General features: G+C 38.3%; 1 protein-coding gene and 1 long non-coding RNA gene across 3 annotated transcripts in view; one reads left to right on the top strand and one right to left on the bottom strand.

The window, feature by feature from the left end:
* The window catches only part of LOC117231594, an 83,684-nt gene extending 78,279 nt beyond the window's left edge, over positions 1–5,405 (bottom strand). The window contains exon 1 of the long non-coding RNA XR_004493004.1: positions 1,454–5,405. This is a non-coding gene — a long non-coding RNA (uncharacterized LOC117231594). The remainder of the gene's footprint in view (positions 1–1,453) is intronic.
* The window catches only part of LOC117231593, a 109,566-nt gene extending 97,429 nt beyond the window's left edge, over positions 1–12,137 (top strand). For both annotated transcript variants that reach the window (XM_033490173.1, XM_033490171.1), the window contains one exon: positions 9,921–12,137. In XM_033490173.1, coding sequence (XP_033346064.1) covers positions 9,921–10,057 — 137 coding nt within the window. In that variant the 3' untranslated portion in view covers positions 10,058–12,137. The remainder of the gene's footprint in view (positions 1–9,920) is intronic.
* The last annotated feature ends 6,249 nt before the right edge of the window (positions 12,138–18,386 follow it).

Below are 18,386 nucleotides of genomic sequence, written 5' to 3'. Positions count from 1 at the left end.
AGCAATTCGAATTAAACCATTTGAATTAAAAACAAATATATACTACAAATTGAGAAGTATAGGTAAAATGTTAAAAAGATGTATCCTTTTCACATTTATTTTGGAATTTCTTATTATGTATAGAGTTTCACTACAAAGATAAATTTATGGAAAGATCATTTGTCTTTTAAGTGTTGAAGATGAATCGCACACCTGAGGAACGGAAATGAAATAATTGCAAAAAAGTACAGTTATCTAGTCTGGCTCTTGAGTTGTTCGTGTATAAAAGCAGACTCCTGAAACTCGTTTTATATTATGTTTTATTTCGATCCATATTGTGCTTCAGAAACAAAATTTTTTGATTTTTTACTTTAATCTACTTCTAATCGTAAATAGGTTAACAATGATTCTTTTATATCTTCTCTAACTTCAAAAAGCTCTTGATAGGAGAAAAGCACAATTAGGTAGGAAATGGTGGAAATATGCAGCAAGATTGGTTAAAAAATGTATGAACGCAATATGAAAAAGTCCCAAATTGATCGATCAGTTTCCATATAAAATACTTGTTTCGCTACTGAATGAAAAACGAACGAGTAGCGTCGTTCATTACCACAGCCCGTGCAACGTTTCGTGCTTTTATAATCGATGTTGTAGAGATATCGATCGCGTTGATAAATCAGAGTTTCAGTGATTCGCCGCACGGTTTTCCCAATTGCGAATTCACACCAGTTTATGGGTTCGAGTAGCTGCTTTCGAAAAGAATTACCGCCCGATTGGAATTAAACGCTAGCGTCACTGCGCTTTGGAGATGATTTTTACGAGCTTACTCCGACGCAAAAATATTCTCATAAATATCGCCATGAATGCCGCGTAAATTATGTATCTCGATGAAACACCATTCGAGATCGAAGCGTAGTGAAATTGTAAACAATCTACGCAAAGTGAGAAGAAAATGATCGTTGCCAATTAAAAGATCATCTATCTGTCGAAAGGTATCATGAAAGAAAATCAGTTTGTCCTATCGTTAAGCTGCTTATCGTTTAATGCATTTATCAAAAATTGAAAGATGTTAAAATGTACAGAAGATATATGTGAAACGTATAAAATATCGAAAGTGTACTACTCGTTATGATATTTGATGCGTGAAGCAGAGTCTCATGAAAATTCCACTTTTTTAGTTATGTTCATAAAAATATAAATTTGTATAAATATCTACGGTCTAGCTATCATGGATGAAATTTCATGCCCATGCACCCTGTTTTAGTTTGAAAATCAATAAAGTTACACAAATCTGATTAAGTGTTTCATGATCATTCAATATTATAAAAAGAAAGCCAGTTACTATTTGCAACGATCGTAAATAACATCACGGTGATGTTATTACAGGACAATAATGTTCGAACAAAATGACCAGAAAATTCACTCACGATAGCCGTTAAAGATCAATTCATTGATATAATCACAATTGACTTACCTTTGAAACAACACGAAGCACAATTCCTTGTGAGATTCCAATCGGAACACCAATGAGTCGCTTTATTATTCTTCATGGTGCCACGTTCGAACTCCGATAAGTTTGATGACAGACTGACAAGGTTTCACTGCTGCGTAAGCGGTCGAATAACAACGGTAGAGATTCTCTTAATTGCTGCACATCGGTCGAAAAATACAATGTACGCATGTACAACTTTCCTCATAATATTTTAGATGTGTCAGATAACACGGCATAACGTGGAAAATCCTGTGAAAGCGTTGTCCAGGATCATAAATCAGAAGTTCGGCGAGTTGTTGTACATTTTGCAGATTACGAATTTACGCGTTTCATCGTGAATTCAGAGTCGTTTCCATTCGTTGGCCGGGATTAAAGGCGCTCGTCAAAACCAGTTTTACGAGTACACACGGTGTGTCCTCGTATTCCATGAACGTCAAAAATATACGGCGCTCATCGATCGGCGTAATTAACTGCACGGCGAGCAAGTTAACTTAAACAAGGGACGAGAGTCGGGGTTCGATTTTATTAATCGAGCCGCGTGGTCGAACGAAATCGGCACGGCATGATTAATTAATCTGCCAGTGGCCGTTAAAGGAACGAAGAGAAAAATGACTTTCCGCTTGGCTTTCTAACGTACGTCGATCGTCGAAAACGATCCCCGTTAATTTTTCATGCGACCAGCATAATTCGTTGTGACAATCTCGCCCGGGGATCCGACGAATTTTCAAATAGTATCCACGAACCAATGCAAACAGTTGGTCTCGCGAATCTATCGCCACTTGCCCGGTTTGTTCTACGGAAGATGGGGTTATTTGAATCATCCGAGCTTCGGCATGTTCAAATTTATACTTCAATTTCGTATAGAATACTCAAGTTTGTTGTATATTATGAGGCGGATAAAGACTATTAGTCGTTAATATAATAACGAAAGAATGAGAAAATATTGTGTACCATAAGATCAGCCAGAGAAGATATCAAAAAACGAGAGGATGAGTTGAATAATTCCATGACAGGGCTATTGTTTCAACGTATAACTGAAGAGATATAGCGAAATGATACTACACGAACAACTACACTTTCGAGAATCAATTAACTCGTTGCATTGTTTAGCTTCGTCGAAATATCCTACAGATTTGAATGACACCATCGCACCGTATCGAAGAAGTTGAGACACGCGAGTGGAATTATCGTCGTCCGAACTTCCATCGATACAACCACAGGACGCAAGAAACGTCATTTGGCTGATTCGTCGAATGCGGCGCGAGATTTAACGACTTTTCCGAAAGCGAACGAGCAAAAACCGGTGGACTACAGTGCCAGTCCGCGGCACAAAGTCAGCTTTTTGCTAGAGAAAGACCGGCTTACTGTCTGGGCTAATTCTTATGCGATCGTAAATAACCTGGCGCATATATCAAAACTTACAGCGACTACCCATCCCAGAGTAGCTCGCAATCGTCGCCACCGCTTCTGCGTCTTGCAACAATCCTGTCTTATCCCTTTCTTCTCCCTGTTCTTCCACGTTCTCTGCACGTTCGTCAATCTTGCATCCCGGTCGTTCTATCGTTTTCTCTATCCTCGTCCCTTACAGTCGTCTTCATCTGTTCCTGGTTTCATCCCGAGTCGGAGCCAAGCCACATTCTCTCCCGTTCGGTGACAGAAGCTGCCAGAAGCACTTCCAACGGCCAGATTAAAGATACAATCCCGCGATTCTATTAATTAAGAAAGTTAATTACGGCGGAATTCAATTTTCCTAATTGCACATCACCGTGAGTCCTCTCACTCTGCCACTCGTCTCGAGACCCTATCCTCGATATCTTCATACCGTCTCGCTCCGAAGGGCACTCTAACCGTTTCAACCTAAAGTTTTCACCGTCTTTCCACTTTCAGTTCTGCTCAGTTTCTTCCCCTGTCCCCCTTCCTTTCGTTATCTTCCAATTCGACGACTTATTCCACCTTTTCAGTACCTTTCACTCGAACTATCTCGCCTCTATCCTTGTTTTGCAGCGGATTTTCGATGTCTAGGAGCCACCGAATTTCCGCGTTTCTTCCCGGCTAATCTTCTGGAATCTTCGTTCTGAACCGCTCCGCCGCGTCTTTGAAGTTTTGCCTTCCGCGAGAAGAGATTTTAATATTTGGCTCGTATTCAGAGCGCACTATTAAGGACGACGATGAGCTTTTAGCACTGTTGTGTTCGGATTACGAGTTGAATAGTTTGCCCAGGAAAAATTTGGCTAACGACTAGCCGGCGCTAATAACACGGAAACTGTAGTTAAAAGCTACGCCCACGCTTTAACGACGTGTCGTCTAAGAATTCCCGTTCTTGCTGTCGTAATGGCAAATGGGAAACTTCTTTCTTCTTAGATTAGTATTTAAAGCGGCCAAAGTGCATATGAAAGAGACGCATAGAACGAGTTTCGAATGTTTAAGAATACAATAGCGCAATAGCGCACAATCATAATTACTAATATTATGCTAATACTATCGAGTTAACCGATACAATTTCTGAATACAATTATCCAATTCTATTCTTGAGTTTAATTTGCTCGGAGTTAAGTGCTTTCCTTGCTTCAAGCGGTCTAAAGTGAAAAAAGTTACAAAATACAATAGAACGTTTGTTAAAATATGTGGAAGATGCGTATCTATAGTCGTTGAGTTATGTTTCTCAGTTCGTCTTCGAGTCGAGTAGCCTTCTTTCTGCACTTCATATTTCAAAATCATTCCTACTATACTCAGTCACATTTTTATCTGCCACTGAAACTGTCTCGTAGTAAGCAAACCTCTTCGTTTTATCCGGAGATAGAACAATAAAACTGCCCATATTATTAAACGCAATCAAAATATTCATAGACAATCATATTCGTATTCAATAGCTGGAATAATAACACTGTAGTAGTCCGCTATTGATCTCCAAGTCACCAAGTACAAGAGTATCATCATCGACCTTAATAAGATTCACAATCGAGGACGGTTTAAGGCTAACGGTGGGTCTTGTGAATCAACCTTTAAGAGCGCCACTGATCTGGTTCACCGAGGTTGGCGGATAACCTTATTGGGTCACTGCTAGTGGTAATGGTTCGTATAAATCAGCCATAAGTGCTCCGCTAAGCTAGCCTACTGAGCTTACCAAAGAACTGTAGATCACCGGGACGTATCTATCAGACGCTACGAATTAAATATAGAATGCAGTGATTAAAGAAAATTATTAAGGCCAGCTGGGGCAATTTGTGGTGTTCGAACGATCCCCAGAGAGAGAGGAAAGCTTTATCGTTGCGAATTATCGTGCAACCATTACACCGTTAATTGGTCCGCGATTTTACTCATTGTTTTGCCGGATGTACACCAAGCTAAACCGTGTCGTTTCATCGTTTCGTTATCGACGTATATCAACGATATTAATTACCATTCTTTTTCAAACGATAATAACACTGGATGCAGCAATCGTCGATAATATTCTTTTTCCTGACGAAATCGAAACTTTTTTCTCTCAATCATCACGGTTTGTCGGTGTTGCATGTCTGAGTGACTCTAAGAGCCAATTGTAGCTTCAACTTTTACTCGACGAAATCGATTCGTTAATGTGAAAGTCTATCTGTTGTCATGGAGACAGAAAAAGAGAGAAAGAGAGAGAGAGAAAAAGAGAAGTTGACGTTACGACTACCATGGAATGATCTATAAGCACGAAAAGTTGCAAAAGTGCCTCTCCAACTGGCCTAGCTTTCCTGAAGGAACTCTTGAAAATTGTCCTGTATCCTACGCGTTTCAAAAGTCGATCCTTCTTCGAGTGCTACTCGTCGTACTTTGGAAATGTTTCGGCAGTCATTAAACCGATCGATATTCGAACATTCACGTACATCTTCATGATGGTGTGTATGAGCGAAGAAGTATACAGAAACCAGCTGTGGTTGTGGCGTAATATTTTTTCGCCACGTATCGTTCGAAAAGCGCTTGCTTCGTTTGACTGTACCGTTTTTAATCGCGAATGGAATCACAAAAGGATAGTATTTCATTTACGGCAGTCATGAAAAAATCTCGAGCACGTTAATTGCCGCGTTCAGATATTTCGCCCAACCGGGGAATTAAATTCGTTTCCTCGATTCGCGGTAATTTCGACATTTCCAACATATAGAAATGTTGATAGATCGAATAAAATCTTTCAGCCGAATCGAAAATTTGAAACGATTTTGCAGCCGCCCTTCGTGCAGTCAACCATGTTGTACGCTCTTTTTCAATAACACAAGGACAAGAATGGATTCTCTTGCTTCAATTCCCCCAGAAAATTTAATAATATCGCAGGAAGACGAGCTTGGGACCGAGTGAAGGACGACGAGAAAAAGAAAAGGCAAGGGATGAAATTTGGAGCCGTATAAACGGTAGCTCAGGGAGTCGTTAGGTATTAAACTTCCTACTAACTTTAGCGCCATGTTGCCTATGTGCACCAAGTACATACATATATATATATACAGATATATCTATATATTTAAAAATCTCGAAAGCGCTCGTGAATTTTCGGCTAGAGACGACATATTGGTGCACCGGGATCTCTACGGGCAGAGAATAATGTTAGAACTTATAGGTGTGACTTTGTGTCTTACTTCATAAGTCACTCGCAAATTTGACCATATTGCTTTTACTATCAAAAGGGGACTCGTAGCCTCAAATGAAATACACAGTAGATGATGAAGATATTTGAATACTTACGTTATGTCTATCATATATATATGATACATATTGAAATTTCATTAGCATTGTAATGAGACTCCCCTATCATGATTATGCCATAGTATATTAAGGTAAGTAAACTAAGATGATAAACTACTCGAGTATTATGGAAAAGCTTGAAACAGATCTAAAAATGTACACAGGAGCTACCAGATATTTAATGCAAATATATGTTTCACAGACGTCATAAAAGTATTTAAACAAGCAATGAAATACTGAATTATGTTAAATAATCAAGTACTTAAACGTATCATCCATTGTATATGCTTCTAATAAATATTCTATGGCTTCTACATTCATCTTCAGCTTGCAAATTTTTCCAACTGAATCACGACAGTCGTGTCTCATTACACTGCCAATGAAATTTCAAAATGTTTCATATAATGCATACGATATATACATAAACGTATTCTATTATAAGTGTTCCAATTTCACAGTTTATGTTTCTCTCAACGTGTTTGATATAAATGTTCTTATTCGTTCAACAACGGATTATCCGAGAGATTGATTGTAATTTTCGAACAGTATTTTGAAATTTGAACAAAACATAAACCCACTGCCACGAATTTCAACGACGAATATTCGAAGCCCTGTCAGACTAGAGATCATCGATTAATGCCAAGCAACCGAAAATCCATCGATAACCTGCCACTCTAATTAAACGCTTAATTGGCCGTACCCTATTCGGGTAGCCAATTAACTATCCTTGATACCCATCCTCGACAAAGGACGAGAACGGATCGTCCGCTGATGTCCGGAATCCGTCGTGATCTTCTGGCCACGAGGCGCCGAGTAGAACAGACTACTCGAATGCCAAGGAAATTGTGTAAACCGCAGGCTGTAGGCTCTAGTACGCCGGACGTTCCATCGACCGTGAACCAAATCGCGTTGACAAAGATTTATATCTTCCCTCTTTATCTCTGATCCGTCTCTTTTTTGCATTGGCCAAGGAATTTCTAATTACTACTATTGTCTACGATTTACTGACCCTGGGTCATCGTAATTTCCAACAGCGTTAGGTGTAGTACTCGTGTATCGTCGATTGAAAAGATTTCTGGGATCGTCGAATAAAACGGTGAATTAAGTAAATTGGATTAGAAATTTTCTATTATTAGCTTAATTTTTTTTAATATCAGCTGTGTTCGAATTGGTAAGTTTATAATGTTTTAATTAAATAATTTAAATTACAGTTTTAAATAATTCAATACACTAGATACCTATACAGGATGTGCAATAATAATTTATGATTATAAATTATTTGTAAATAACCCGATATATGTGCAAATGTTCAAAGAAGAATTGAATGGCTTACAATTAATTATTATTTAACTATTTATGCAATTAATTATTTGGCAGAAATCCTATGAGGATTAAAAACGCTTTTTCAAATGCAATATATTAACATAATTTAATGACCAACCCGTTATTTCCTATAAAAGGTTATGAAGTTATTTAATCGATTGTCTTCTTGTGCCGTGTTTTCATACAGCTAGTAAATTAGAAATTAGGATCAGATATATATTTATGATAAATGCCATATTGTAAAAGAAGAAGGAAGATTAATAGAGAAATTAGCATGGAATCATAGAATATAAATTCCATTGTGAAATAATATCTGAAGAGCCATATATTTTGATAGGACTGTCAAATATTTTAAAATCATGTTATTCGGTATCAGAAGCGTTCGTCTGTAGACAGAATCAACCATCCCATCAGTGATATGAATTTCATGCGGTTATCTAATAGTAAATGGCCTTATGTTGTATATACAGGCATGTTATGCGACTTTAGGAATTAATACCGATAGTATGCGATCAATCGCGATCGATCTTGGCGAAGGAATTGCTGTCTCTCCAATAATCTAACAATTACAGTACTGAAAATCACCTGACAGATTGATCGAGACATTCCTCCGATGACGTTCCGTTTGAATAATTCTACAAGCTAATAATTGACTTCAAAGTTCCAAAAATAACATTGTGGAAAAATAGAAGTTTCTACAAGTATTTAATCGCCAGAAAATATGAGAGCAATCGCCACAGAAACCGATAAATTTTCGCCACGAACGAATCAGTGGTAGGAAGCCAAAAAACCAATTTCGGAAAAGGAAAAGTGAAAGGAAAATTTATTAGCTTCCAATGTACACAGTCGAATGTAAGCTCATTCCTATCTCATAAAGTGCTTCTATCTATTTTCATCACTGGAGATTCAGACTTGTGCAACTGTAGAAAAAAACATTAAACAGAATACCTGTTGGCGATTCCTCATAAAAGAAAGAAAGAAAGAAAAAAGATCAAGATCTTGATCTTGGTCGATATTGGTAGTCGCAAAGAACCATCAAATCGAAAGTGCGCCAACAATGCAAGTCTTAAGAAGCCAACAGCCATAATCGAAACCTTTACGTCGTACAAATGGCCCTAACTAACTTCCTTAGCGAACTCTAGTAGCTCGACTAAATTCCATCATGAAAATTTCAACGATTTTAAAAATTCCCAACTTCGAACATCCTTCAGACTCGTTCAACTACAGCCTTTGACCGAAAATGTTAGCGTTGTGCTTCGTTTCACTCGAAGCGCATAAATCACATTTCCATCTTTTAGAGAAAATAAATTTTCGAATTCTATTAGCCGGTCAATCAATTAAAAAATTATCTCTATTTAATTTTGGGATCAAGTACATGTTTCTTATCCGTGAGAGCTTCGTTTGATAAACGTTCTACTTCATCTATTAATTTTTCAGTTTGACAGTTTCTTCTTCGATTTTCTGGTTAAATCTTACGTTGGGGGATGAGATTTGAAGGGTCGGTTATCCTTTCACGACAATTTAATATTAGGGCATTAAGCCACGAGAATCTTGCACGCACGTAGAGCTCGACGCCTTATGTAATAGATTTTGGCAACGTCAAGCGATGTTCTTGTAAGCACAGCTGAGTACGCGTACACGTGCCCGACGCCATCTGCTCGTGGCATGTTCTTTGCATTCACGTATGGGACGTGTAATATCTTTATTACGTATTACAGCTCCTGGAACCCCTACTGCTTCTCAAAATTCAACCTCATCCTGGCAAACATGTTCAGTCCTTCTGTTGACGCGTTAAGAATAATTGATGTTAGAGTTTATCATCTTTCAAGATATCGCTGATACTTTATAAATTAAGATTCCCATCGTTCTTTTAGCTATCTCTTTTCTGCTTATAATTCTCAAGAGCCAAAATTCATACAATCCACTCAAATAATATTTCAATGCACTACAAATATTTCACATAGAATTAACGAATACATGAAAATCGCGAACAAGAGCAATCGTGATAAAAGCTCGCAATGTAACCATCTAATCGGACGTTGGATACACACAATTGCTTGGGAAAATCACGGTTACGTTCAAATAATTATATGTTATGGTCCTACTTAAGAGTAAAAAGTGTCCAACTGGTGGCTAAAGAGCGTGGTAATTAATAAAGACGTTAGCTCACCAGTGCAGGCCGGTGACGTAGAAAAAACCAATAATCCGATAGTCTACGCGAGACATTGATTTACGAGTGGCCAGTTTCATTATTCTTTCGTTCTGGCTAACGCTATCGATACCTTCCTCCCTTCGTATCCCCGTCCTCTCTATCACGAAAAGTCGCATCTTCGAGTTATAATCATAAATCTATGGTTGTGCGTTATCTTAGGAATCCAATGGTGAAACCGGATTTAAACTGAGAAGGAGTGTTTTATTTCTGTTTCAGGAGAACGTACGGAAGCCATGCAACGTGACGCCGGATACGTCTCTGGCGGATGTGACGTCAGGCACTGGGCCGGGCTTCTACTTCCGTTCTCGTGGTTTCTAATACTCGCACGAAACAGCCAAACTTTCCTGCAATAGCGCACACTACGACAGTATTTCACGCGCGTTTCTCTCGTCCTGTCCCTATTCTCTCGTTCTTCCCGTCGACGGGAGAGAAAGTACCTAGAAATTCGACCAAACAGCGAATAGATCGTAAGTTAGATACGTAGGAATTATTGATAAGAGGGTAACGAGGAGCCATTACACGTAACAGAAACACCGCCATGGTGTTCCCATTTGAATTTCACAGCCAACTCGATTTACAGACATTATTCGCAGCTTACACGGCGTGCTTCATGAAATAATTCTGAAATTCATTTCGAGATTGATTTGATTGAAATTGAAAAGAATTGATTCCAGTTTGAAGAGCACAGGTGGAAAACATGATAAATAGATTGTGTATATTTATGCAAATTTGTATCTTTATGAATACGATTAAAAATATGGAAGCTAGCAAGAAATTTGTTTCTCCTACTATATGTTATAATTGGTACTGTATTTTGGATATTTTATACACTTTTGCGCAGTACGCGTATTCTGTGCAAAGTCAATTCTGTTCGCAGTCTAACGTTGAGTCTTTATAAAAGAACAACGATTATTGTCATAGTTTTACCATGTGTTCTTCGTTCTTTTTGGCTATGGAGTTACTTCTATCGTATTGCGTGTCTGGCAATAACTAACAAAACGATGCATAGAATACGTAGCGGTAATGGTGGATAGTTAAGTGGAATCGATTAGGATAGTTTAACAGCAATCGACAATTATTGAAACACTAGAGAACATCCGCGTTTCGCGAACCACTCTGTATCTCCGAGATTACTTTAAAAACCGACGCATCGCGATGGTTCGCTTGTTTTTTAATCGGAAGCAAATTTCAAATATTTGAATTTACGAAACGACGGTGTGGAAATAACGAGTCGTTTAGTCGGTTCACAGTGCTTTCCGCGTTACTCTTCCTCCTTCAATGTTGAATTTCCGCACGATGTGGATATTCTCTTTAAGAATTATTAAGAAGATCGAGCAATCCGGGGCAATTCGTCGGAAAAAGTGGTAGAAACGAGAGTCGTTGAAGGAACCTTTGGTAAATTTATTTTTTACGTAAATAATTCAGTAAGTGAGCCGCAGCAACGATCTGAGAACGGTGTCGGAACGTCTTTTTCACTACGCCCTTGCAATTCACGACGCTTCTTTGAGCGTCCCTCTTCAAGTCAATGGGATTAAAGTGGCCGAGTAACGTCAAAGGATGTGCAAGTAATTTAATATCCTGTATCTTAACTCCGCCGATGCCTCTTTGTAACCAGGGAACAGCATTAATGAAATTTTTTTCTTCATTCGTAATTCGATTCGTGGAACATGAGAAAAATAACAACCGTTTACGATAATTTTACACATGAATGTCGCGTGGCTTTCAATTATTTTGCCACTCGGATGTGGCAAACAAACCAATTTTCTTTTATTTCCCTTTCCGACATTTCTCTGTTTTATTGTTACAGAAGTAGATAAAAGAATGTTTAAAATTGGAAGTATGAATTAGTAATTTTTATGCTAGACGTCCTTTATCGTATTAATAATAATCATCTATTTTTAAATTAGGAAATGGAATCTTCCTAAATTTCCAAGCGAATTTGAATTCCATTACAAATTCAAATCTACACTGAAAGCAATTAGAGGATCAACGAACAATGCAAACATAATTCAATTCGTAGAATTATGACGTGCTTTCGTACTGTGTATCTTACGAATTTTCTTTACCACGTTATATATATAATATGATTAATTTAATTCTCAGAAAACGATGGTTTTTCTTTACGAAATTGGTCAATTTAGTCTCGATATGGCTTGTTAAACGTACAATTCGCAGTTATCCTCGCTAGTTTCAGGTTTATTTATGAGCGTACCTTAACGGTCTTAAACGGTCTTAAACACGCACAATTAACGCCACGGTTAAGATAGTATTTATTATTACGATACCTTAAGTAGACTTTTGATCATTATTGAAACGAATTTGTCTGTATATTAGAAACAATAGGTTTATAACGGCACAAAGATATTTAACTATACCTCTAAAATATTTAAATACGCTTTGTACGATATTTCTAAAATAAAACCTCTCGAGTCGCATACTGTATTTCATTACCTGTATCACTATACTGTATTTTATCTTAATATATACCAAACACAATCCTTGAACACAAGAATATTTAAATATGCTCTGTGCTATGTTCCCAAACTAAAGTACATTCCAAACCATATCGTCGTACTGTATTTCATTTTAATGCTCAACATATCTCTAAACACGTGAATATATGTATTTATAAACGTGTCTTGCAAGATATTTCGAAACTAAAATTTCCGGAACGACATCACCATACTGTATTTTATTTTAATGTCTATTACCTGACGCATTCGTAAACAGATGAATATTTAAACACGCTGTGCACGATGTTTCTAAGATAAAACCTTCCGAGCCATTTCACCATACTACGTTTCACTTTAACATGCTAAAACCTTTAACACCGGCTGATTGAGATGAATTTCAGAGGGAGGCAAGGAAAAGAGATAGAAGGGAACTTCGAAACGAAATTCAGGAAATCAGTAAGCCCGTGACCCAAGACGAAGGGAATGTCTCGAGGTTCAAATCTACGCCAGTTCAAAGCTTGAAAAATCGTTTCACGGATCGCGGATTTTCCTCCTTCTCCAACACTTTGATGTGTTATGAATTACAAATAACCCGGGACGGAGGTTTTTGCGCGGTCGAATGCCAGGGTGACGAACAGATTAAATATTTGATCGTCCCGGTGAATTGCGTGTCGTGTTACGAGTACGTAACTTGGGGAAGGGAATGTGCTACACCCTCTGTTTTTTACCTCCGGTCAGACCCTCCGATACGCGCGGGTCAGACCCGTTACGTAACTCTTGCCGGCCTGGTTTTACACTTCACCACGTCCTTTTTACACGGTCGACACCTCGCCAACTTAACAATATCCTGTAACGTTTCAACGCATTCTTCGACACGCTACTATACGTCCGAATACTAGTAAAACCGTGACGACATCCCCCGGTATTATGGATCGTTCGTGCCAGAAGCTAAACACTCGGGATAAATGACCTGGACAGAACGTAATAAGAGAATAATTGGTCGAATGAGTGTGCATGAGTGACACGTGAAATCCTTCTTTAAAACGTTGCACTAAAATTTAGCAGGGAATTTATAATTGGCAAGAACATGACGGATTCTGTGGATTAGAATTTTGAAAATACTCTCGAAGAATTTATAATTTTGCATATAGTTTACTGGAGATCTGTTGATTTCTGATAAAGAAGGAATTTATCAAGCTACAAGTCTGATGATTAGATTGAGCATTTATAGAAAGTAATATTGCAAGTTACACATATTACATTGATAGTAATTAAGTTATAAATCATAATCATATCGATAGTTATTAAATTATGCAGTACAACACCTCATATCGTGTAGCTTCTAAATTACCACGAAAATAAAAATACAGAGTTGCATGGAATCCTAATTATGGGTTAATTTGCGATTGTTCTAATTACAATTTGAAAACACACACGCGGTCGTGTCTCCACAGCGAATAGAATATTTTAGACGAGAATTTTTCCAAAATTTCTTGAACGCAGGTCGTATCTTCAACGAACCACGCGAGATAAGTTCATCTCAGTCTAGTCGTATGAAATGTAACAATAAAATCAGTCTGCTTGGGAAACGTTAGAGACTAAATTTGTTGAGGTCTGGCAAAAAGTTTGCTGGTCGTCTTGCACAGGCCAGTGACACCGAGGGAAGGGTGAAACGGTATTCGGCGAGTAAGGGGGTGGGGCCGACTGGTTGGAGTTGAACCTGGATGACAAGGCTCTCAACCGGAAACAGTTACCACCGGCAACACCACCACCAGCGTGGTAACTTCAACTACAACCACTAACCGACCCTGTCCGAACTTGAAAAATAATTCAGCACGCAGTAATGTCCTGAATATAAAATTCCCGAGGAATCAGCCAATTTCGAGGCGGAAAGGGCAGATCGGGCTTCCGGTGAATTTTCATTTATAAATTCTGAGAACTTCGAGTCGGATCTCACATAAAATTGCTTGAGGCTTCGGGGCCACTGTTCGTGGATGGATGGAAAGCGGTTGAAGCTAGGTAGGTCTTCTAAATTAATCAGTGCGCCGAAGTGGAATTCTTTCGGATTTAACTTTCCAGGGAAGTTAAATAATGGCCGATAATAATCACTTAAGTCACGGTTCGATTTAATCCTCGTGGATCGAGCGGTGCGTTCAGCTCTACTGTTCATCCATGTTCTGGTATAACGATATAAATGTCCAAATAAAATTCGTTGCACAATGATCTCATACACGAAATATCCTGGTTTTTATTATTAGAAAAAATTTTGTGTTTCTAACTCGTTCCGTGTTATTGCGTTTGATCGAAAACTTTTTACCAAGGGTAGTATTTCTAGTAAATAAACCGGATTGTATTGACGATACAGGCAAAATTTGTTTGTGAATTATCCGTTTTATCTACGAAATATGAAAAATATATTTCTGCAGAGGAAATTGATCTGATATGGAAAATATCGGACCAAACACGGGGAAACTTCGAGACGACAAATCGACAAATCGTGTCACTGAGTGTAACCGCGATGCGAATTGGAATTCGCGAACCTCAGGATCGTCGTTTAAAGTATCCCTTTAAAACGACGCGTAGAATAAGGATAAAATAACGCTAAATTTACGACCGGCCGTGAATCAACATGCTTTATGATTGTTCGGGTTGCGGATGATAAAGGGCGAGAGAGCGGAGAAGTAGGTAGACCATAGAGGTCGAACGAAGAGCTCGCACAGTTCGAAAGGGCGGAGAGGGTAGCAGGGTGAAAATTGGAAAACTGCATTGTCCAGCCGCTCTGTTCCCGTGGGACACATTCGTTAGCAGCATCGTCCACTGGCAATAAATTTCGCATATCTTCTACATTCCCGTCTTTCATCCTTGCTCAAATTAAAGATCAACTCGATTCAGCAAATGCAGCAATAACAACAACAACCGAGGCTTCTGTATATATATGTGTGGAAAACGTATCGGTTGATTAACCAATCGGATAATAGGAAACACGGTAGTTGACGAAAGTATTTTATGAATATATTAGGTTATTATATAAAACAGTTTGAACATGGGGTATATAATGAGACATTGCCATTGAGATTATATTGGTAAAAATGAGGAAAAAAATTGGTAAAAAAAAGGTATAGTTCACAGAGATCACCAAAATACTTGGACGGTCATACATTACGTTATTGTACTATTATAATGTATAATATTAATGTATTGTAATATTAATATGTTTGTATAATTAGTTGTACTATTTGTTTACTATGTGTATATTAACGATAAATGTCTTAGAAATTCTATATAATAATGGATTATAATAAAATTTCAAAATGTTTTGTAAAAATCACATAATATGTTCATACAAATTTTCTATAATACGTGTTTGAATAGCATCATTGTTCCACTATGTGAAATTAAACGTAAATTAATGGAAACGATAGTAGAAAATGGTACGATTGTTATTCAATAGACACGGGAATTATGAGAAACCAATCACGCGTGTAATTAATTCCTTTCGCTGGAGCGAAAAATTCTCGCGTTTCAATCATGAAACGTTGCACGATCGGAGGAAATGACAATCAATTTTCAGTGTCATTTGCCTCGTTAACCAGCAAACGAGCGCGTAAGGATTGCATTTCCCATAAAAAATGTTTGTAATCTTGCTTTGTTGACGCGCGATTCAATTCCGCTGTAACGAATAAACAGCGGCAAACGAATGTTCCATTTCCATCGGGCGACTCTCGGCCGCGTTCACTCCAATTCGATACAGATCCGAGTGAATGGCTACGAAAAACTGGGCCGATTTAAAGCCACCATAGCATGGGTGCAGTCCCGAATTTCGTTAAGTGACGCGATTTCGCTAAAAATTCAATTTACCAAAGTAATCTACCGTGCTATGGATATCAATATTTCCATCAAAAATCGACGGAAAAATGGTCTGTCTTGGAACAAGCATAAACCGAACAATTTGTCAGTTATTGCGTAAAAAGTTTTCAAAAATAAAAAAGATCTCGAATTTAAAATTGAAAATTTTCGATTCCGATTAAACATTTTCTTTCATAAAATAACGAAATTTAATGGTTCATAACGATCGATACATCGTTGATGATTCCAGTGTTTTCCAGTCAGGGACGAGAAGGAGACGAGAATTACGTGACCAATAAAAGCTATACGCCATCTTGGGCCGTTAACCTGCGATTCAGTTTCACTGTAACGAATAGCCAGATCCGAAACGCTTGCACCTCTGCCACCCCTTATGTGTCTCCCGAATCGCACGCGAAAAGCCGGAATTGCTCTCGACTATCGAAAAACAATTAAACCCGTAAAATATCGGCAAACAGGACTCGATGGACGGCTGATATTTTATCAGTCGTAGCTTGCAGCCGTTTCTCTCAACTTTTCCCACCGGCTTATAGAAAATATCTAACGATTCATTTCACTGTCATATTCTATACCCTCAATTTTCTTTGACGAATAGAACATTGATCGGAAAAAGCAACACATTGAAATATTCCACATGTGACGCTATTTCGAAAACATTCATCGTCGTTCGTTTAAATAGCAAGAAAACACGATTTTCATTAGATGGAACCAGTCGGTGATAGCCTATCGAACATTCGTACGCAATCAACAGAGATTATGTGATACGAAATTGGTTCAACGACCATTTGAAAAATATCATTCGACCATGGAACTATTAAAAGATGAAGAGTCGCGTACAATTTTTCGCAATACATTTCCCCTACCTTCGAAAAGTTTGCGAATATGTAAAATTAATCCTCTCGTTCCTATTCAACAATTCCCCTCGATTTTTCCATTCTTCTTTTTCCTCTCTTGTATAGTATGTTTTGCTGTTTAGTTGGTGCGTGTACACGTTCAATTCTACCAATCCCTGAACGTCGAGTTTCACGCGTGGAAATCACCTCGTATGTAACTTTCACGCACACCAGGCCAATGGGAAACGAATATCGGAACAAGGCTTCGAGCCATCGCGAACACGATTGTTTTCAACTGCTATTGCGATTAACGACCCGAATATTTTCCAACGAATTTCAAACCAGTAAAGAAATCAAGGAAAAATAGTAGAAAGAAAAATTGTAGAACGAAATACGGGAGATCAGATAACTCGAATGACCCTGTTTCACTATATTATGAATAACGGTACAATATCGAATAAAATAAAGTTTAAATTGCTAAATATCGCATATGGTTACCAGTAACCTTTCACCATATTAGGAAAAATCGTTAATTCCGAAATTTTTCACTTTTGAAGCTTTTTTTATCCGCTGCTGTATGAGCCAATGCTTTTTACAGTCACTGTAGATTACTTGTAATTTTCTAATTTCGAATAAATCTTAATACGCTTATGCGAATCGTTGATAAATTCTTCCTTGGTAAAATTACAATTTCAAATGCTTGTACCTATGACAAGAGAAAGCAGAGTTCACAGAAACATAACTGTAAGGGTAGAAAAGAAAATTCCTGTCGATGGAAAGGGCGAGAACATCAAGGGATGTAAAAAGAGTAAAATGGAGAAAGGTAAGTTTCGGTAAGGGGAACGAAACTCGGAATGGCACACGTTTCCACCATTTCATCCCTTCTTTTTCTCTTGGTCGATTCAGGGGTAGGTTCGACAGGATCGCGGCGAGTGATTGTATCGAGTCCTGGGCTACCTGAGACCTGTACGCCGTTATTCACGCGGCGAATAATGTCGAGAGACACTTCGGGACTCGGTCGATTGTTTTTCGGCGACGGGCGAAATTGATTACTACGGTGTCTGGGGAAATATGACGTAATGGCGCTTTGTCGTAAGCGTATTATCCGGGTGTCCTCTTCTTTTCTGTAATTTTTTCTTTTTTTCCCTGTCGTTCTTTCCACGAAACCAGGCAGGCTTGAGAGATTGAATCTGAAAATGTTCCGAGGAGAATTTGACATTTGCGAGATTAAGTGATACTTCTTGCGGTTGCGTTGCCGTTGACGATGATAAATCATCGGGATCGAATTTTCGAACGGTCGGTATCGTCGGAATTTTTAGGTTGAGTACCATCGATCACCTTTCTCTTTTTTTCACCCTGCTCTCTCTCTTTTTTTCTTCTATTCTTTTTTCTGCTCTTTTTTAAATCGTCGATGCTGTTTGGTAACCGTTCGGCGTGCTACTCGTGCAAATAACAAACTCGTTTCCATCGTTGCAGCGAGAAATTGCGTCGAACGATAGGCAAACGCTCGAGCAATTTGCGTATCGCTTCGG

This window comes from Bombus vosnesenskii, unplaced genomic scaffold, assembly GCF_011952255.1.
Source record: "Bombus vosnesenskii isolate JDL3184/JDL3185 unplaced genomic scaffold, Bvos_JDL3184-5_v1.1 scf7180000013273, whole genome shotgun sequence".
Classification (NCBI taxonomy): domain Eukaryota; kingdom Metazoa; phylum Arthropoda; class Insecta; order Hymenoptera; family Apidae; genus Bombus; species Bombus vosnesenskii.
The sequence above is the reverse complement of the archived record's forward strand: the minus strand, read 5'-3'. Positions and strand labels throughout refer to the sequence as shown.